The sequence below is a fragment of the Heloderma suspectum genome, chromosome 7, assembly GCF_057233095.1.
Source record: "Heloderma suspectum isolate Gila_16-S chromosome 7, 16-S_ref, whole genome shotgun sequence".
Lineage (NCBI taxonomy): Eukaryota > Metazoa > Chordata > Lepidosauria > Squamata > Helodermatidae > Heloderma > Heloderma suspectum.
In genome coordinates, this window is record NC_139464.1 from 104,425,967 (window position 1) to 104,447,785 (window position 21,819).

Here is a 21,819-nt window from a genome sequence, read left to right on the forward strand (position 1 = left end):
CCTTTAATGTTAGAAAACTACCTCTGCTAGGGTTTTAGTAAGAGGCAGATCAGGATGCTGGAGGTCTATTTCTCAGGAGCAGCTCTGTTTCTGGCCAGTTAAGTAAACCATTACATGGGCCTACACACCTGGACCCTCTCTTGAACAAACAACAACCAGGTTACGTCTGCGTGTGGGTGGTACTGGCCTGTGTTGATAGCACTGCTATAGTTATTATAATGTGGGAAAATAAGAACACCAAGTGCTCTTACGACATATTGCTTTAGCAATCTCGACATGTCTACTCAGTGCAATTTACAGTGCAATCTATACAAGTCTACTCAGAAGTAAGCGTTATTGAGTTAATGGGGCTTACTCCCAGGTAAATGGGAATAGGACTGCAGACCTAATCTTTAATATATCTAAGAGCAAAATTTTAAAACTTGCTGATAAGCTTGCCCTGCCGCCCCGACTCTGAAATGTTGCTCCAGAGGCAGGTGATTAATCTTTGTGTCACACTGAAGGAAAAGGATATTTGTTACGTTCATCCGACACAGCTCCGGGTATAAAAGACTTTACAAGAAACGGCATACATTGACTCCTGGCTTTATGGCAATCCTGAGCAGAAGTTGTTTCTAAGAATCCATCTGCCATATGCTGTAGGATATCCGCCTTGAGCACTACCAAACGTAATGCCTATTGGGGCCAGATTCAGCAGCGTCTTTTACTAAGATAGCACTGAAAAGTTTATGTTCCTCACAAATAGCTCTGCCATCTCTCCAAAACAAATCATTTGCACAGTCAGAATCTACTGCTCATGTCTGCTTGTATTACATAGTCGTTTCATTAACCATGAACTCAGTTTGATAAAAAGTGTGGGTTGTGTGTTGGTTCAAATGCTGGGAATAGATTTGTTTCTATTAAAAAGAGTAGGATTACCATATTCATAGTTATTTGTATTGTCAGCACTGAGCAATTTTGACTTCTACGGTTATTATAATGTGCATTTAGACAGTGATATCTTTAAAGCAATTGCTGTCTGTACCTAATATATTTCTCCTTTTCCTGGTGTATTTTCTCCATTTCACCCAGAACATTATGGGGGCTGAATAAAGGGACTTCAAGGAGGCTGGTGCTGCATGCCTAGAGCTCTGGGGCCTGATTGAGCCAGTCTGCATGATTGGCAGGCAGTTTACAAGCTATGGTACCTTGTTAACTACACTGTGCATGTTGGTCACGTGGCAGGGGGATTTGCATAATTACCCTCAGCAACATGGCTTCTTGCATTGTGTGACCCGCCCAGGGTGGCTTGCTGCTGTGGGTTCTGCATGGCTTTTTACCCATGGCAACAAACCACCTTGGCTGGGTTCACGGGGGGTGGAGAGAATAAGCCACCATGGCTTTTTATTGCCTGCCGATCATACAACCCGGGTCAGTGCTGGTCTTCCCCAGAGGGTTTTTACCTAAGAACTCATAGGCTGGTGGTAGGAATTTCCCCCCTGTCTCTAGCCAACCTTATACCACCTATGCAAATTCTTTGTGCGATTCCATTTGTATAATTTCATTTCCAGTGTGTTGATCCATTTCATGGAGGATAATGCTATCAGTGGCTACTAGTCATGATGGCTATATATTACCTCCAGTATCAGAGACAGTAGGCTTCTCTATTCCATTTGCTGGGGAGCATGAATGGGAAGGCTGCTAGTACACTCATGTCCTGCTTTTGGATTTCCCACAGGCAGCTGGTCAGCCACTGTGTGCCAGAAGGTGGAACAAGGTAGGCCTTTGATCTGATCCAGCATGGCTCTACTTGTTATTTAGCCACTAGAGGGCACACATACTCTTCTCCAGGAATCATTGCCGCTGCGGGCTAATATACATTTGTAGCTTGAAAACTTGTTATTCTGCCTGGAGCTATAGATAAGGTCTGAGAATACGGTCAAGACCAATTCAAACTACATCAAACTGTGGCCAGTTAACATGTTATGTCTAGTCTAATTAATAATTTCAGAGAAAATAACGGGAAAGGCTTTACATTAATGTAATGGGAATCCTTACAGCCTACAGAGGCTAGTACATGAGTCTGTAATACATTGACAAATACAACTTGTTCCCATCGAAACGGACTAGACCAAAAGGTTTTGCTGGAGGACAGATAACAGCCAGCTGTCATGCCTCCAAAACCTATCTCATAAGTAGAAAGCATTACTGGCTTGCTTTCAGTGAAAGGCTCCAAGACCACTCAACTGATCCGTGCCCACAAGGTCATATTCATAAAAATCCACATATCAGGCTTAATTTACAATAAAGCTGTCTATGAACTTTGGAACTCAGAATTGAAAACAATCTTGGTTTCCCTTAGCATGCAGCACTTAGAGCAGCTAATGAAAGTCAGTGTGGGCTTTCAGGCTCTCTGATGTCAGGTGACCTTGGAAATCTAGGGCCAGGCAGCTGACTTACCTACTAGTCAGTGTAAGACCCACGCACACACTGTGTGTGTGTGTTTTACCATAGATACCCCACCTTTCTTCCATCATGGAACCTAAGGTGGCGTACATGCGATTCACGGGAGGTCTTCCTTCTAGGCCCTGACCAGGTCTAGGCCTGCTTAGCTTCAGCAAGGTGGTGGCTTCATGTGCCAGTGTATTTGCAGTTTTGTTAAAAAATTATATACCTCTTCCCATTTTAAAAATCCCAAAGTGATTCGCAACAAATTATAAAACAATACATCACTATAAAAGCACAACAACATTTAAACAAGTGAATGGGTGGGACAAGGTATGGTACCAGCATATGAGATATTAAAGCAGATAGCCAGTCAACGGAGACAGGGCAGGCACAGGACTGTCAGGAGGGAGGACTGAAGTCACTCTTGGGCATACTCACAGACCCTCAGCAAGTATGGTGTATGTAGCCGTGGAAAGGGAAAGATGAAGAGACTGCCATTCAGGTAACATCTTCTGGGATAGTTTCAGAAGGGATACTATGAACAACTCATCTGGAACGCCCCTCTTATGAATGTTAATGCAATATATAAAGCAGAAGAGAATTATTCAGCTGTACATTCCAATCAATATATCTTTTACAATGGAGTTGCAGGGCTATAAAAACATGCATCCTTTACTTGTGAATATGGCCTAAGATCAGGGTGTTAGGCAACAAGCCCAAAATCATGACCATGCAGTAGCCCTGCAAAAGTGAACAGGAAAACTCTGAAGTCAGTAGCTTGTAAGACTGCAGCCCTATAAAAGATAAAGCCATTCTTTTCATTATGTCCAAGCTTACATAATCAGAAGAAAAGGAGGACTGCCTCACTGGGTCAGACCAATGGGCTGTTTGACTAATAACATTCCTCTACTGACAGTAACTACCAGAAGTCTCAGAGGAACTATCCATAGTGTGTTATTAATTCCCAGCATCTGTTAGCCAGATAAATGGCTGCATTAGGGGGAAAAGGTTGGAAGATCACAAGGTTTTGCTTGCATCTTCTCCTCCAGTTCAAAGTCTGGCTCTGAAAGCCCATGGATGGAAATGACACTGCAAGGGCCTATGGAACTGGCTTACATTTAGTGATAGCCAAACTTTCAGAATAGGTTCTTCCTTACTTTTAATAGTTGTATGGGGAATTTCAGCAGGTGCAGCTTGGTGTTTCAGTGCTACAGGTGTTTGAAAAACTCTGTCTGCTGAAATTCTAGTTTCTGCATACACCTTAAAGTTACAGGAGCCCCAATCTTGAAAGATTGGCAGCCCTGTTTTAGATTTCCCGGCAGCAGCATGTTTGAGTCCCTGTAAGGGCCAAGGCCCTCCAACTCCAGCAAAACTATCACTATTCCTACACAGTAGAACCAATATTCCCCCCCCCCTTTTTCTTCTGGAATAAAAACACCAAGCATTTACTCATATATGATCCCTTCTTCGTTTTGTCTGTTTGGATGACCTGCATCCTTGAAGGGGACCACTCCTGTTTTCCCTCTTTCTTGGGGAGCTTGCAAAATTAAATTTCCCCTGGCAAATTAAATCCTGGGTTGGATCCAGACATAGCCTTACTTAAAGTACCCCCATTGAAATCACTGGGATTTAATGTAGTTGTGACTATCTGCATTTTCCTGCATTGAGCAGGGGGTTGGACTCGATGGCCTTGTAGGCCCCTTCCAACCCTACTATTCTATGATTCTATGATCTTAAGTCCCATTGATTTCAATGGGTCTGCCCTAAGTATATGGATTCAATCTGCCTTTGCAAACTTAAAGGCGTACAAAATTAAGACACCTCTTTCTCTGTGTGTGTGTGTGTGTGTGTGTGTATACATACACACACACCACACACACGCACAGCTAGCTTGCTTTACAACCAGCCATGTAGCATGCCAAGCCTTTCTCAAGGCCAGGTTTTAGCAGAAGAAAGAAGCTGCCACCACAGCACCATTTGAAACAATGGCAGGGAAATCTTCAACAGGACTGAGCCTGCCAATTGAAACAGAAGTCGTGTCGGTTTAGAGAGAATGTGGTTGTCCTGTGAGCTCTTATGCGCCTCTCCATCATGAGGCCCTTGTGTATGCGAGTGGGTCAGGAGCCGCAGCAGCACCTGACACCCACCTAGGCCTACGGCAAGATGGCAGTTGGGGAATGAGGAAAAGGTGATTCCATTTGTGGGCGGAGCTCGACGAGGCCGGCTCTATAGGGGGAGGCCGGCCGAGGGGGTGGCCACAGTTAGAGGGTGAATCTAGAGATAGGGCAGGTTGGTGGTGGGAATCAAGAACGAGGTTGGGGTCGCTCGCTCGCTCCTCTCGCTTGTGGCAGGCCTTCACTCTGGAGCGCCTTCTGACTCCGTGTCCTTCCCCCTTCTAATGCTTGTTTCTCTTCTCGCAGAAAATGAGTGATTTCCACCTTGACCTTAGCCCACTCAGGGAGCCCCTGGGCTTCATCAAGATTCTTGAGTGGGTGAGTCTCCCTGGTGGGGGGCTTTAGATGGTATGGTGGTTTTCTTTGACGTGGCATTTTGGGAGGGGGGAACCCATGCTAAAGCCGGGGGGAGAATGGTCTCTTCCCTGAAAGACCGTGGGGGTCGGCGAGGAAAGGCTTCTGGGCCCGAGAAGCTGCTAGGCCTGTTTTCTGTTCTGCTAAAGAACTGGGGTTTGTCATAGCTGCTTCTCTTCTGTAATGGGGCTTTCCTGGTAGGCCTGGTGTAGCCTAAATTTTCTCTTCGCTGGCTTAAAGCAGTTCTCCCTTGAAACCTTTGTCTTGTGGGAGACATGGTATTGCTTGAAAGCTCTTAATGGAATGTCTGTTAATAGAGAATATTAAATCTTAAAGAGCTATATCGTTTTCTCTTCTGAGGCAATAATGTGCACCTGTAAATTCAGATATCGGCCCTGAGGAACGCTTCCGTCAAACATCTTAAAACTTAGGATTTTGAATTTGTAACTGTCGCATCAAGTGGCTCGTTAAGTCATAAGGGTTTTTGCAGCGTTGGAATCTTCTTGTATCTCTGTAATTGTGCAACAGTCATGGTCTATAGGTCTGTTTAGCAATAATTATTGCTGGTAAATATTCTGGTGAGAACTGTGATTCTCATTTAATTTTCTGAGGGTGCAACCCTATGGGGATAGTCGGCTGCCTTCAAACTTGGAGGCAGCTGCCTGTCCAATGCAGGGTGGGTGCAGCACGGAGGGGATCCTCTCCTCCGGCTGCCCTGGGTTTGCAGCTAGACAGCTGATTTTGGCTGTCTAGCTGGGGTGCGTCAAAATGGGAGGGGGGGAGGCCGGACGGTACAGCACAAAGGAAGCATCATAAGGATGCTTCCTGGTCCCCACCCCACCGCACCCCTGGGAATGCCCCATTTTCACCCACTCCACGCTGCCCATACGAGCATGGAGCCAGGGACAAACTGTACTGCCTACAAGGGGGCAGGGAGTGAGGTTTCTGGGAACCAAAAAATCCCATGGCTGTCTAGACACTGCCAAATGGCCATAGGATTGTGCCCTTACAGAACTATGTTGCTTCATATAGACAGCTACTTAACTGTGCTTTAAAGGTAGGGCTTGCCCTGCCCTCCTTTATGACAAAAAGGGAAAATAAATTTATGGTAGAAACCTAACTTTCTAAACAATAAGCTGATACTACTTTGTTAGAGGCCTTGTGGGATGTAATTCTTTTCCAAAGAAGGTATAAAAATCCAAAAAGGCAATCTTTAAACATCAGGAGTTTCTACATTTTCACAAGCTTGTTATTAAACTGTCAAAAGCTGCTGTGCCTTTATTCATTCTATAGCCAGTAGAAGTTCACTTGGTAAATTCCTTCCTGTCATGGCAACCCTACAAAAAATAAATCCTCCTTTCTGACTTGTAAATACCTAGTGTACAAACACTTATGATATAATCCTATTACATGTCTACTCAGAAGTAAGTCCCATTGCGTTCAATGGAGCTTACTCCCAGGTAAGTGTGTATTGGATTGCAACAGAAATGGACTATTACCATTAAAGCATCAATACAACCTTTTAAAAAGCTGAGTATCTTTTAATTGAAGATTCAGCTTGTTCTTAAGGTGCTAGAGGAGAGTTTCAGAGTTTTATATACCCTTATGTATAAAGATACCTTATACTGTCTGTGGTAAAGGAAAAGGCCCAAACCTCTAGCATTTTAACATCTATCTATCTATCTATCTATCTATCTAATCTATCTGTCTCTATCTCTATATATTTTAAACACCTAAAACTGAAAGTTTAGCTTGAGTTAATGAGGGCACTATCCTATACAAGTTTAGACAGAAAAAAACCCTACAACTGACTAAACTTGTATACGATTGTGCCTTGAGTCAATTAAATGTTCCTTGCAGGGAGGCACAAATGCATATTCTAATTGGTGTCTTCTTTTTATACAGTTCTTTTCTGTCTTTGTATTTGCTACATGTGGAGGCTATAAAGGTGCAACTACAGTTCTAGTCTCATGCAAAGGACTTGTGAACAGAACAGTAACAGCTGCTTTTACCTATCCTTTCAGGTGAGCCTCTAGTATATTTCTAAATGTAAATCTCACCACTCATACTCTGTCCTTGTTAACTAGTATCCCATTAGTACTGGGTTGGTCCAGCAGCTTATAGCAGCTGGACAATTACTCAATATTCCTCTGATAGTTAGCTGGATAAGTTTCCCTGTAGTGGCGACACTGGCAATATTCTCTCTCTCCCTCCCTCTCCCCCCCACTCTATTGGGGCTAATGTGAGTTGAACAACTAATATGCATAACTGGCTATTGTGCACATTCACCTCGCCTCATGGAGAATGTGCATATAATCTGTTCATGAAGAGGGGACTGTGCATATTTCCCAGTCATCTTGACACTGTTTTATACATTCTCTGGGCAATATGCATAGACTACAAGGAACGCTGGAGAATGTGCATACTTCAACATAATCTGATCATCATTTCTTAATTTGTCCATGCAATAAGCATGGTCTCCAAGGAACCTTAGAGAATGTGCAGAAATCAGCAATGTAAGAAAATAATTCTATACATTGTTTGTTCATTATACTTTGTCTGCAAGTGATGTAAGAGGATGTTCATAAATAACTAGCAAGTGTGAGATTAGCCAGAAAGACTGATTTCTAGATAGAAGTAATCCAACTCTGAACACACCCAGACTGAAAAGATAGTTGATTTCTGGGATTATAGAAAACAAGGCTCCAACATTGCTCTCTCAGTGGGTCAGCTGGTTTCTCTCTCCTGCTGTCCTTAGTTTATGGCCTGATCTATGCAGGTAGCACAACGAGGCGGTAGAGTGCAGAAGTGGTAGAATGGGCTGTGCCTTTACAGACTGCAAGTGGTACTCCTGTGATTGCTTGTCTGTGTGAAAACCATGTGCAAGTAGAAAAGGATCATAGCAGGAAGCTATGTTCTAGTTTTTTGCTTGCAGTTTTTTTATGTGAGTTGAGAATTAAAAAGTAGTGTTCCCTTTTTTTAATACAGTCCATGCTTGTAGGTCAGGCTTCTATCACATCCTTTTGCAGGTGTAGACAGGCTTTTGTCTCCAGTTACTGAAGTGTTCTGAAGGAAACATTGAAAACCAAGGAACAGGCTGATGTTTGTCTCTTACTCTCTAAAAATAGAGACTTGACTCACTTTTTTGTAAGTGCAAAACAGCTATTTTATTGAAGAACAAACACACAGTGATTAGGAAATCTATAAAGAACACTCCTAACCTATAAAGAACACTCTGAAGGTGTTCTCTTTTTCTTTCTATCCCATAATAATGACTTCCAATTTAACTGCAGCATTGTCTGCTATGACCCTGCTATGCCCTTTTCTACTTTTGCATGGTGTTCATACAGGTGAACAATCAAAAATATGATTACCACTTGCAGTATGTAAAGACACGGCTCACTCTACCACATCATTCTGCTGCATGTGTACACCAGACCATAAACGGAGGGCAGAAGAAGAAAGAAACCAGCTGACAATCAGATCCATTTGAGCCTTATTTCCTGTGATCCTAGGAATCAACTTTATTTCCAGTCTGTTTGTGTTTAGAGCCAGACTGATTTCTAGATGGCACCAGTATATGTAGAATTAATCCTTCAGGTTAATCTCATGGTCACTAGTTATGAACATCCTCTTACATCACTTGCAGATAAGTATATTAAGGGGGAATCCTATGCATGTTTAGACAGAGAAGTCCTACAACGCCCAGCATACCCCAGCCAGTGTAATTTGGCTGGGGTATGCAGCACGGCTGGCAGGGGAATGCTGGAGTCACAGGACTATCTATCAAAACATGCCGGGAGTGCATCCTGAAAAAACAACAAACAAAATTCCTTTATGTTGCTGATTTCTGCACATTCTCTAAGGTTCCTTGGAGACCATGCATATTGCATGGACAAATTAAGAAATGATGATCAGATTATGTTGAAGTACGCACATTCTCCAGCGTTCCTTGTAGTCTATGCATATTGCCCAGAGAATGTACAAAATTCAGTTGAAATACACACATTCCCCAAGGCCTGTTGGAGATGGTGCATATTAACCAGAGAATGTGCAAAACGTAGTAAGTCTGTGCACATTCCCTGTTGGATACTATGGATGATGGCCAGAGGGTATGCAAAATGTAGTTTAGATTTACACATTCTCCAAGGCCTGGTGGCTATTATGCATAAGAGCTGGAGAATATGCACAATTCTCTGTTCATGAACAGATGATATGCACCTTCTCCTTGAGGCATGGTGAATGTGCAAAGTGGCTAGTTGTTATGCACATTAACTGTTCAACTCACATTAGCCCCAACATATACAAATATACATAAATAAGCAGTAATCTTGTCCTTTTAAAATAAGAAACAATCCTCATTCTCAGAAGTCCTGGCAGAAGAAACTCTTGTTACAGATTCTTCTGAAAAATATTGATGTGGAGGCTATTCCACAATATGGGTTCCAACACTGGGAAAAACCCTCTGGTAGACGTTGATCTACCTTGCATGGCAGTTGTGTTCAAAGCAGCTTCTGTCCAATAGCACAAATATACAAAGAAGGAAAGCCTCACTTTTTCAGATGTATAGCATCTTGATGTGTAGGTTCACTGTGTTGGCCTGACTGCTAGTTGATGCCTGCTTTTGTCTTCTGTTCATTTTGTCCATGGATGGAGAAATAGGCAGTATTGCTTTATCCAGTGAATTATACCCGCTACCTTTCCTTTCTAAGCCATCATCCCTAGGTGTCATCATTTCAATCTGGATTGGGAGCCTGCATGGCTGCTTTTTCTTTGTGGCTGGGGTTGTAAGTGTGAAGCATGCTCTTTTGAAAAATGTGTAGTATAGTTCTAGAAATTGCCTATAGTTAACCTGGTATGTACTTGTCTGCTTAGTACAACGACGATGCTATATAATTCATAGTTTTCCCATATAAAATACCAGGAAAATAGAATTTGATCTGCTTGCTGACTGTTGTACAGAAGCTTAACCTCAACAGCCTAGCTGGGTGTACTGTGTGTTTTTCTTCTTTTTATGTCTGTAGCTGTAGGAGATGCTTCCCCTGGTCATTTATGAACGTTTCTCTCTCTTTTTTAGGTTGAACAAAGTTACATTTAGCCCACCAGATCCTACCCAATGCAATGGCACATGGCCTGAGTTCCACCTTGTGGGCAACTTCTCCTCCTCTGCACAGTTCTTTGTAGCTTTTGCAGTCTTGATATTCTTGTACTGCATGGCTGCCCTTGTGCTGTACCTTGGTTATATGCACATATATCGGAGCGGTGGCATTCTCCCAATAATAGTAAGTTACTGAGATTTAAGGTCAGATCTAAAAAGTGAGGAAGTGTCCTCTTGCCCAGCCTTGAAGTGGAACTGACCAATACTAAATGTTGTCTACTGACTTGATGAGGCCAGAGTTTTCAGGCAGATCCATGACACCATTCAGAGTATGCAAAGATTCTACTAATTTGATATACCCATCTCAAACCGAAAATGATTTTTGGAAACGTGCACCTGTACAGTTGAACAAAATTATGAAACCTAAAGTGGCTTCACAACCAGGTGATTGGTTCTGTTGCTTGGGGCAAAGAACCCTTAAATTGCCAGTTATTGTGGAATGAGAGTATGTTTATACTAACGAAACTTTTGGCATGGACTACTGACAGTATGGCAAGCTCCCAGGAACAGAGGTATATGCTTCAGATTTCGCGAATATGATGCATCTGCACTAGTGGAGGGCCAGTGTGATGTAGTGGGTAAGAGTGGCAGACTAGGACTGGAGAGACCTGGATTCGAGTTCCCACTTGGCTATGAAACTCTCCTGGGTGACCTTGGACTAGTTACTCGCCCAGCCTAACTTAGCCTACCTCAGGGTTGTTGTGAGGATAAAATGGGATCTGGAAAGAACAGTGTATACTGCCTTGGGCCCTTGGAAGAAGGGAGTGATATAAATGTGATAAAAAAAAAATGAGTGACTGTATTAAGGGAGTGCGGCTCCTAATTTGCACAGTATCATATTTATTTATTACATTTCTATACTACCCAATAGCTAAAGCTCTCTGGGAAGTTCACAAAAATTAAACATTATCTGTTGAAAGCTCAAAATGTAACTTAGCATTGCATTTCATCTGGGACAGAGAATTTCCCTCCAGCTTTGTGGCTGGAGCATGCCTGAATGAACCTAAAGATGATAAATGTGCATTTTAAGTTCTTGTAATACAAAGAAGAGCAATACATCTTCTCTAGAGCTATATTTAGCTAGCAGATCTGTGTAGCTCTTGGGCTGTGCTCCATGATGAATAAAGAGACAGCTTCCAAAGTTTTCTGAAAACAAGTATGCTATAAATGCATCCTCAGTACCACATCTTAGCTTATGTGTTGGATAAGAAGCTAGAGCTGTGAATTCCACAAAGCAGTCTTCATTCTGGCAAAAGAGTCACTGCCACATGAGGAAAATGTTCTCCAGAAAATAGTAAAAGGCTGCTAGGAATGTGTGGATGGCTGTAGTATTGATCTTAACTGGGAAAATTATAGGACTCTTACCAGATCATGTATGAAAATAACCCTCTAATTCTAGGTTCCACAATGGTAGGTTCCACTAAGTTGTGTAACTTCTATGCACTTTAGCAACTGGTATCAATTCTGCCAGGATAATTATTTTACAAAGACATGTCATTGCTCACAAAGATTACTGAAGCTGTTTGCTTTATTCCCTGCTTTTCCACAAGTGTATCCAAAGCTACTTACAAGTGAATAAAACTTAATATAATGTAAAACCAGAGTAAAATGGTCAAGAATAAAACAGGCAAATACTTCAGCAACCTCCATTTTAGTAGCATGTATGTCAAATGGTAGTAGATGTCAACTATTCTTTTACTTCTGTAATCCTGAAAGCCTTGTATTGTGCTGAACAATTGGTAATTTGACTCTCTCTGCAGGATTATGTCTTCACTCTCAGTGCTGTTTTTCTGTGGCTGGTCAGCAGTGCTGCCTGGGCAAAGGCCCTTGTTGACATCAAAGTGTCAACTGGGCCACGCATAGTGGAAGAAATATCTGCTTGCAAAATACCAGGATCCTCCTGTGTATTTGCGTCTGTTACCAGCATGGGAAGTCTGAATGTGTCTGTGGTATGTATGTTGACACTTGAGCGCTCAGGTGTTGGTTTAGTGTTTGTTATGGACTGACTTAGCCACAACAAAAGCTTGGATAACATAACCCTCTTAGGAACTAGAACTTGGGGCCAAAGGAGACATGATGCTTGAGACCTGTGAACAGAATCTGCAGTATGCTTTCCAGACTAAAAGTGACAGGGGTTAAACTTTTGCTCCCCTGTCCCATTTTTCTGAACCTTTGCCCGCAGGGTTACAACTCAGTGGTACCATAAGGAATGCATGAGGAAAAAAATAGCACTTTAGGAGCCTTTCTACACAAGGCTTTTTTTGTGCACTTGTGATTGCTCACTCAGGTAGTTTGCAGGTCCTTTTCATGATGTTGTCATCCTCCAGGGCCTCTCCCATACTTTGTGACCATTATTGCAGTTTTTTTCTTAATGGGGAATCTTTGGTATTGTCTTCTGAGTGACCTCTGTAATGCCATTGGAATCTTCCGTAATTGCACGATTCTGCTACACCACAGCACCACCTAATGGTTGCAAAATGGAACATATAGAAAGGCAGAGGGAGACAACCCCAGGGGAAAAAACCTGTAAAGGAGCAAATCTTAATTCCACAAAGAAATGGGAAGTAGAAGCTTTGGTAAAGGTGCAGGTTAAAAGCTTCATGTAGAAAAGCCCTGAGTCAAGGGAAGTGGGAGCTAGGGCTGAGCAAAACAGGGCGGAGAGTTCCAAGAGGGCTGTTTACTAAATATTATTGGGGGTAGTGAGGTGGAATTCTCCAATAAAGAGACTGGAGAAAATTCTCAGAATTTATCGGAACGCTCTTTTTCTGAGACATTTCAGCCCAGCTTGAAGTTTAACCATCCTCACCCAGTGCTTTAGTCCCAAATTAGGCCCTTCTCCTTATAGCTTCTAAAGTTAATGTAACATGGTAGGTCCTATTCCTGATCTCCCATGTCAAGTTTAGTTTGGCCCTTAGGCTTGGGCTCAGCAACTGAAGACTTAAGACCAAATCTGGCCCATGGCCTCCAGTTGTCATTACAAATATTGGATAGGCTAGATGGTAGGAACTGAAACATGATTCAGAAAACTGTGACCCAGACCTTGGTTCTAGAAGTCCTGTATCATTACCAGGATAATCCTTGGAGTTCACCTAGGACACCTACTTGAAGAACACTGGCTGACACAGTTCTGTCTATGGCCTTGCTTCTGGAAGGTTCAGCACATTTGCAACTCAATCCATTCTGTGTTTACTCAGAAGTAAGTCCCACTTCGAGTTCAGTGGCCCTTGCTTCCATATAAGTGTGCATAGGATTGTAGTCTTAATAATAATGTAACTGATTTTTACTGTCCAGAGAAACAAATGGAAATCTATTCATTTAATAGCTGCCCCCTCATCTCTAAAATGCAAAAAGTGCTGCATTAAAAAAAAATATCACCATACTAGGAAGAAGCTTAAAATGAATTGGCTCTCTTCAGTTGTGAGATAACAACTAATATATATTTCTGTCCTTAATGTACAGGTTTTTGGCTTGCTAAATATGATTCTGTGGGCAGGAAATGCTTGGTTCGTATACAAGGAGACTAGTCTGCATAAATCAAATGGTAATTCCCCAACCTCTGGGCTCTATCCACCTGCATCCGGAATCTAAACAGATGTAGCTTCATCCCAAAACAGCCATGTTGCATTCTGTTGACAACAGTTTGAAAACCCTGTGGTTCAAAGTACTTTAACAGTGCTGTTTTTTTTCATTGATATAAAACTTCAAAGCATATGCTCTGGATTAAAAATGTGGTAAATTTTGGAAGGGATGGTTTATACTTCACTGAAGATTCTAATTAAATCAAACCTGCGCATAGCCTTGTTAAAATCTAGATCAAAAACTCGTTGGGAAAGAATATTTTCTACTGACTGTAAATATCTGCATTTGATTTGTACTGAATCTTGTCTCTGTAACTGCTACTCTTCCAAGCTCGTGTTGCACTTCTGTTCAACATTTAATCTGGAGGGTTCAAAATAACTTTGTCGTACATTCTTATGCTACTGTGTGGTAACTCTTGCTTAAGCAGGTTTGAGCTGTCCAGTTTAAAAACAAATCTCAAGGAATTGGTGTATTTACATTTCTGATTTCAGTGTAACTGTTTAACTGTTGCTTTAGAAGAAAGTCTTTATTGGGCACAACTTGAAAGTTAAGTGCTTTAAGGACTGAGGCAGCTCTTCTAAATATTTGGGGTGGTAACTTGTCCCCATTTTTAAGACAAAGTACCAGCCAGTGACAACATGTTTAAAATGGAAACACTGTAGATACTTGTTTAAATGAGAGATCCTGATCCTGAGTATATTGGTTACAGAACAGGTGCAGGAAAGAAACTGTGAGAAGATGCCTAATTAATACTAAGTTTGCTGTAAAAACATGGCTGCTACTTTGAGGAATTGCCTGTGACACGCCTGTACTTTGGATTCAGTTAACTTAATAAACTGAAGTTTCTAGGAATCTTGCTTGCTGTGCTGAATGTACTATAAAACATGCTACTGCCTGATGTAAGGACAATATAAATGATCCTTTTAGTGTCTTATTCTTTGCCCCAGGGTTGGCAGTTTCTGGCAGGCAGTCTCATCCCTTCAATTGTGTAATAAGCAGAAGTTTATCCAGAAAAGCTTTCCGTGTGCTATAGGTGAATGCCAGGAAAACCTTACCTCACAAAGTGCCTCTGCTTGCCCTTTTGGGGACCCCCTCAGCCCCCACACCATAGCCCACCCTATTTAGCAGGGTCCTCCAACCCTCTGTAGCATTTTCAGGGGGCTACTGTGGGGAGAAGTGGGTGGGGAAGTCCATTTATTCCCAGCCCTGTTATGCGCGCTTAACGCTGGAGCCAGCGTGCTGTATAGGCATGGCTGCTTGTGGAAGAGCTGCAGATCTCTCAACAGTTAACTGCATGCACAATCCCCCAGGAGTATACTGTTACAGCTGCACTGAAGTATAGAAACTGCAAGAGCATATCTATTTCACTTATGCTTTCTCATGAGATAGAGGTGATCAGCTTTGAATGACTAGATCAGGGGTGGGGAACCTCAGCCTAGGGGCTAAATTCAGCCCCGTTCCTCTTCCTGAAACCAGTGATTGTTTGGCAGTTTCTTGGTGTAGATCTTCACAACAACGGAATGAGAAGCGTGTAGGAATATTATCCAGATTTTCATGGACTTGGCTTTGGTCTGTCAGGAACATATGAAGCAAGGAAAGCTGACTGTACTGTACCTTTAAAATACATTTTTCACGGCTCACACAGTGCTTCAAAGAAACATACTGCCAGGTTTAGTGTGGGGAGTAGATTGGAATGTGATCAACCTGGCAGGGACTGCTTGTTTTCCACTCCTGTTGAGGCTCCCCACCTTTTGCATGAAGAAGCCAAAATCCCTGATTCTCCAGTACCACATCTGAAGGCTGCCTATGAGAGCATCCCCACCACCACCAATTTTGCCCCATTCCAGCAAACTCTTGCAAAGTTATTGCTCTCACACCCACCCACCCACCCCGCCTTTATCCTTCTCTAGGCACTTTCTCCCTGTTTGTGATGACAGGCTCTTGAGACCTCACCAGTTCAGAGAAGCGACTTTACCTGATATCGGAGATGCGATTTAACACAACAGTGGAGACGTGAAGTAATGCAAATATCAGGGAAGTGTATCATCATGAGGCTAATTACTGGGGAAATGGGACTAAAGGGTGATTCTGAAGGCTGGAAAGGCTCAGTGAGGTCATGGCCAGGTGAAAGACACACCCCTGGGCAGGGCTATCAAGCCAAAATAAATGTGGAGGATAGGGGCACACAGCACTAGAAGTGTGGAGAACCCAAATTAAAGAAATCAAACAAAAGTAGTCTCAGAAAATCCAGCTTTTCCACTGGAAATCTCTGGGTGGCTGCAGATTGGCCATGACATCACCTACCGCCAGCGACCTCAAAATGCTCCCAACTCACAACAAATCCCCTGGAGGGCAGCCCCCTGGCTTTTGTGCAGTCCCCCGCCCACGTTCTAAAGGTTTGAAATGCTTCTAAGGCTTAGTTATTTATAGTGAGAGCTTAGAGCTAATATATACTGGTATTTTTTGTATTTTTGGCCTCCTTTGGCCCGGCCCCCATTTAATTCACCCTCTGCCCACCACTGGAATGCACATGCATGCACACACACACACACACACACACAATGAGAACTTCTCTGAAATGGAATTCAGCCCTCTGGCTTAAAGAGGTTCCCCACCCCTGGACTAGATTCTGCTTCAAGTTGGATGTCTGTCATTGAGCAGCATTTTGCCTCAAAATTACCTGAAGAAGCAAGCAGCAAGGGTTACGTGATATGTAGACTGCATGTGTAAGTCTTACTCCTTGCAAACCCTCAAGCTTGCCATTGCGGCCTGCTAATAATTTCTGAACTATAGATTGAAGCTTAGGGCTCATTTACACTCAAAAATTTATCATATTTATATGGCCACTTGTCAACCCATGGTTTACAAAACCAAGAATAAAATAGACTACTATGGTTTATAGTTGCACAAGGCAATGTACAAATGATTTTGTTTATGGAGACCAGGCAGAGGCTAGCAGTTCTTAAAGTGTCCCAGGCAGCTGCCACCAAGTGTGGAGTTGTTAATGTGCAATAGCTTGCTATGTGGTTAATTTTCTTCAAATGATGAAATAGTTTTGGTATTAGAAAGAGGGTCCAGATAGAAAGATGATCCCAAAACTTACCAAGGTGGAAAATCTAATCGGACTGAAAAAGACCAAAATTTAGTACGAGTCAACAAATAGACCCGATGGTATAATGCAAGGTCCAGAAAGCCAAACCCATCTTCTGTAATTGGAAGTTGCATCTGTTTCAGAGATATGTGTGGTGGGGGAGGACCCGCCCACCCCAATTTAGGAAACAAAGCATTGAGTTTTTTAAAATGTTTGCCAGGTGTGTGAATGGTCACTGTTAATAAAGTGATCGTCATTGTCACTACTTCCTGCATGTGATTTTCTTCTGGCCTCACTGTTTACAATTCCTCCACCACCATAGGTGCTGTATAAAAAGCTGAAATTCTAATAGCACTTCATGCATCTGATGAAGTAGACTATAGTCCATCCAAGCTTATGCCAGAATAAACGTGTTAGATTTTAAGGTGCACAAGACTCTTTGCTGTTTTAATCTCTATTTAAAATCTCTGTTTTAATCTCTATGGCCTTGGCTGTCAATAACCCCAAGCCTACCTGCAAATTAATCTTTTGATGCCTTGTCCTTAATAGTAAGAGATTAATCATTTTTTGTTCACCATGTTTTCTTGGCTATGGATATGGTCCAGAGACAGACAGTCCTATTAAAGTCCTATTTAAATCAGTAAGGACAGAGCACATTACTGTGTAATTATCAATTTTCTGTCCTTTAAGTCCACATTCCCACTACATCTTTTAGCTAGTTACCTGGCCCTTCAGTAGGGCATGTTAAACATAAGATGCTACAAATTCTTGAAAACATTCAGAAAAGCCCTGTCCCCACGTCCAGCTTGCCTGGCCGTGAGGTTGTGTGTGTTGCAGGCAGGGGGGGTGAGAAGACGACTCGGGATGCCATTGGGCATCCCTCGTGGTGCCACTCTAATGGGGAGGGGCCGGTGAAGCCTATTTATGCCCCGCGCCCCTCCCAGAGCAATCTTTCGCTCGCACGGCTGCTGGGCATGTGGTACGCGCTCTGCAGCCGTGCAGAGGAGGCGATCAGCGCACTCTATGGCCTCGGCGAGGAGGGGCAGTGTCGGCCTGATTGGCCGCAGCGGTGCCACAATTGGCGGTGCATCTCCTCTTTGGCCGGGATCGGCCAGGGTTCCTGCTGATGCCGCGGCAGCATGCCGCAACTGGTGGCAGCAGCTTTCGAGAGCTGCTTGCGCGGCTGGAGGAAGCATGGCTAGCACGCGCTCTCCAGGCTGTGGAGGAGTGGCGTCTCCTGTGTGGGACTGAGCGGCGTCGGCGTGATCTGTCCTGGCGTTGGCACGCCCCGTCTTCGGCCAGGATCAGCCAGGGTTCCCGCTGCAGCACCACAGGTGGCTCTTCCTTCACCAGGAGCAACAGCTCCTTCACGCACCCCAGCAGTCGATTGGGCCACTTTCTGCAGTGGCGGCCCCATCCTTCCTGGGACAGAGTTCGGCCCGAGTTTCTGCCACGGCAGTGAACTGGAGCTGACAATGGCAGCATCAGCAGCTGCCCCCTCGCCAATGGTCTTCTGAGGCCATTTGGCCCAAGGTTTGGGCTGCATGGGCCCTAGGGTGACGGGGGAGGGGGTAATATCTGTTAGGGGCCCCTCTGGGTGGAGTCTCACCCTGTGACTCTTCCTCAGAGGGAGTGTGGGGTAGACTGCCTTCTTCCGTGGGCTTATGACCCCCCCCCCACGCTAAAGTTTCAGGCTGGGCCCTTCAAACTCCTCATGGAGCCCCTATTTTGCTAAAGAAGGTCTGAGGCTCAATCCCCAGCTTCCCTGGGTAGGGCGTGGTGAGAATTTTGCCTGGCACCTTGGTAGAGCCGTTGCCAACCCCTGTGTGGAGAGCCCTGTAGCACTGGGTTCTCTTGCTTTCACACCTCCCTGGCAGCTGAGTGGGCCAGTTGGTGCAGTGGTTCAGCTACTGTACTGGACTTGGAGGTGTGGGTTCTTGTGCTCACTCAGCCGTGGGGCTCGCTGGGTGACTTTGGGCCAGTCCCTGGCCCTTTGCCTAGCCTGCCTCACCAGGTTGTTGTAAGGGTCGTTCTTTGTTCATTTTGTGGGGCAGCAGCTTTAACATTTGAGGCTTCAGCTTCGCTGAAGCTAAGCAGGGGGCCGATCTACATTGCGCCCGCCATCACAATGAAGTCGGCGTACTCTCGGGTTAAATGCAATCGCATTAAAACGTGATTCTCCACGCTCACCCATTTCCCCGTTCCAGTACTTCGTCGAATGTGCAAGTACGGTTCACACTCTGGCGCCGAGCTCTATTCCAGCTCTCCAGCAAGGCGGCTCTCATTGGAGGAGCAGCAACTCTTCCTGTTTTAGCCGATCCCCCGCCCGCCGTCCCTCTCTTCCTCTGTCCCTGTTGTGTGTGTAGGGATGGCGCAAGCATCCTGTTGGGGCTCGAAGTCCAGGGAGAAGTTGCCACTCTGCCCCGCCCCCGGACACCAGTTCCCTCAGCAAGAAGAGGGGAAGAGGGCAGCGCCTCTCCTCCTCCCCCCATCCTTGCTACAGCATCAGTGGTGCGGGAGAGGCTGGTTGTTCTCCATAAGTTCACCTGGCCTTAGGAGAAACGACCAGCTTATCCCTCGCCGCCACCGCTGTAGCAGGTGGGGGTGGAGGGAAGAAGAGGCACCTATCCTCTTCTCCCCGCCCACCTGCTGGAGGCCAGGCCGAGAGGCTGTGGGGTGTCTCCCGATGCTCTTTTCCCCACACCAGCCCTTGACAGCCAGCATGAGGAAGAGGGACAGCAGCGGTGGCACCCAGCGCTCGGGTTTGGTGGGGGGCTGCTAGTGGCTTCGAAGCTTTGAAGACTCCCCTGTGTTTGTCCACCACTCATGAGATGACGCTAAAATTGTCCACGGACATTTGTATTGATGTTAGTCCGTGAGTAGTGATGACTGTCTAAGTGGATATGTGTGAGTGTTTCTTTCCGTGCTGCGAGCATGGTGGGGACTTTGAAAAAAATTATGCTTGCCTGGGCTTGCCTGGGCAAGCGTGCAGAGAAATCAGGCTGGAGAAGCTACGATTCTTCGAAGATTTGAAGATACTGCCTTAATTAAACAAAAAGAAGAAGCCAAAGCAGGGGATAGAAGGAGGTAAAACTTAGCGTCATTTGAAGGGAGAGAACAACCCCCTGCTCAGTGCAGGAAGCCTGATTCCAGCCCATCCAAGTACCCACCAGGGCCGACCCTGCTGAGCTTCTGAGATCAGACAAGCACGCACACATCCAGCCCTTTGCTGGTTGATGAAGAAACTTTGAGTGCTGAGGAAGCTATGCAGTCAGTATCCAGAAGTCCACATGGGGGCATTGAGAGCTGTGATTGGATAAGGGGGAAATACAAACACCACCGTATATGGGCAGGCGTGGGAGGGGACTACGACCGTATATGGTGACAAACACAGAAGAGCAGAGCTCATGAATGGGAAATACTGGAATATCAGGGTATTGAAAGCGGTAGCAGGGAAGCGGGAAATTGCGGTTCCAGTACAAGGTGGGGATAGTGTAATGTGAAAGACGGGGGGAGCGAAACCTCACTGGAAGCGTAAAAAACCATAAGTGTAGATCGGCCCTGGGTCAGGCCTGGTCTGTAATTGGATGGGTGACCTGAATCCCATGTACATATTTAAATTTAGCATTATTTTCCTCTTGGATTTGATGGGGGTGTCGGGTCGCAAGGCTGGTACCGAGACCCCCCCTTTTCTTTTGTTGTGTATCTCATTACCTTCATGATAGGTGGGTTGTGCTATGGGAGCCAAGTCCACCATCATTGTATAGGATGCCCCACAAGATAGGGCAAGCAGGGGAGGGGCAGTGCCCCTTTCCCCCTTCCCAATAGGCATCGGAATAGGCATGATTCCTCCTCTGGAGATCCGGCAGTGGGGGGCTCCGGGCTGAAACCAAACTTTGAGACAGACCCAGAGTATCTAATGATTTCTGTTGCAGCATGCTTGGTCATGATCAAAGCTTCCTCCAGCATGGATCCGCTACAGGTTATGGGTCCGTTCATTCTGCAGCTCTCAAAGGTTCAAGGCATCTGTTGTCATTAATGCATCTAGATGACATCAAGCATCCTACAGCTCAGCTCCTATTCTGAGTTGGAGATCTGCAGCTCCACAGGACCAAGCCATCCCATGTCATTTGGATGTAATACTTCACTTAGTGACATCTGAGCCGGCATGCAGCCCTCTATGCCAATAATTAGGGACTCAGGGCACTTGGGTGTTATTGAATCTTTTATAGTTTTATTCCACCTAGTGCTGGGTTAACTTTAGTGTTAGTGTCACAGGATCAACCCCCTCCCTTGCACCTGCCCTCTCTCGGCCTGCAGTGGCAGAACCATTCAGGCTATATATACATTTGCCACGATAAGTCCGGATTTAGGCGCGCTGGGTCTTGTACTTGCGCGACCTGCACTCACCTGCGCAGAGTACATGGGGATGGGGTAAAGATGGGTGTATGTGCCCTTGCCCATTGGTACAATCCCATTCAACCTTATGGAGGGAGGTCCTGATTCTTATGGTCGGTAAACATTGAATTCCAACTGTTGGTACGACCACCTCTGATGCTGTCTACTACCAGAAGGGGGGAGTGGGTAGATGTTATCTTCCCCCATCCAGTGAATGGAAAGTAATGGGACAAGGCCTTAGTATTCCCAGTTGGAACCAAGCCCTCATATGGCTTTGTAGTCCTTACGTGGCAGGAGGGTACGGTGGGTTTTGTAACTTGCATTTTAGAAAGGTTCTGGGTTTCATTCCAGGGCTAGTGTGTGGCCCCTTTTTCTCTGAAATCAAAGATTTATCTACAGTAGGTACATTTGTTAAATGGTTTTTAAGGATACAGCATGCAGGTTGTTAAATCAGTATGTGGCCTTGTTGTTCTTACTCTGTTGGCACCTTCATAGCGATAGTGTCTACAGGATGCCAGGGGGCGAGGCAGGTTGACCTATACAGGTGCTCTCATGATGTCACACTTCATGCCCTTCAGGGAGTGGAGGAGTCCTTATTTCACCGGCATAGCTTCTGTCCTGTGCCGGCCTCTGGTGGA

The 21,819-nt window shown here is 44.7% G+C and overlaps 1 protein-coding gene across 4 annotated transcripts; it reads left to right on the forward strand.

Moving 5' to 3' along the window:
• The first annotated feature begins 4,309 nt into the window (after positions 1–4,309).
• Positions 4,310–14,604, forward strand: SYPL1 (synaptophysin like 1). Of its 4 annotated transcripts, none has more exons than XM_084811071.1 (6): positions 4,310–4,615; positions 4,848–4,919; positions 6,861–6,979; positions 10,033–10,237; positions 11,874–12,062; positions 13,573–14,548. In XM_084811071.1, the coding sequence occupies exons 2-6, from the start codon at positions 4,851–4,853 to the stop codon at positions 13,699–13,701; spliced, it is 711 nt and encodes a 236-aa protein (XP_084667197.1). In that variant the 5' UTR covers positions 4,310–4,615; positions 4,848–4,850; the 3' UTR covers positions 13,702–14,548. The 4 variants fall into 4 exon arrangements, with proteins under 4 accessions (XP_084667197.1, XP_084667198.1, XP_084667195.1 ...); XM_084811072.1 differs by lacking the exon at positions 4,310–4,615 and adding an exon at positions 4,630–4,695; XM_084811069.1 differs by lacking the exon at positions 4,310–4,615 and adding an exon at positions 4,685–4,716 and having other exon boundaries at positions 13,573–14,604.
• The last annotated feature ends 7,215 nt before the right edge of the window (positions 14,605–21,819 follow it).

What these genes read in the sequence shown, in the direction of transcription:
- SYPL1 (XM_084811071.1), top strand. Translation starts at nt 4,851, where the DNA reads ATGAGTGATTTCCACCTTGACCTTAGCCCACTCAGGGAGCCCCTGGGC. An exon ending in GCTTTTACCTATCCTTTCAG is followed by an intron (nt 6,980 to 10,032) that starts GTGAGCCTCTAG and finishes TCTCTTTTTTAG; the next exon opens with GTTGAACAAAGTTACATTTA. An exon ending in GTGGCATTCTCCCAATAATA is followed by an intron (nt 10,238 to 11,873) that starts GTAAGTTACTGA and finishes CTCTCTCTGCAG; the next exon opens with GATTATGTCTTCACTCTCAG.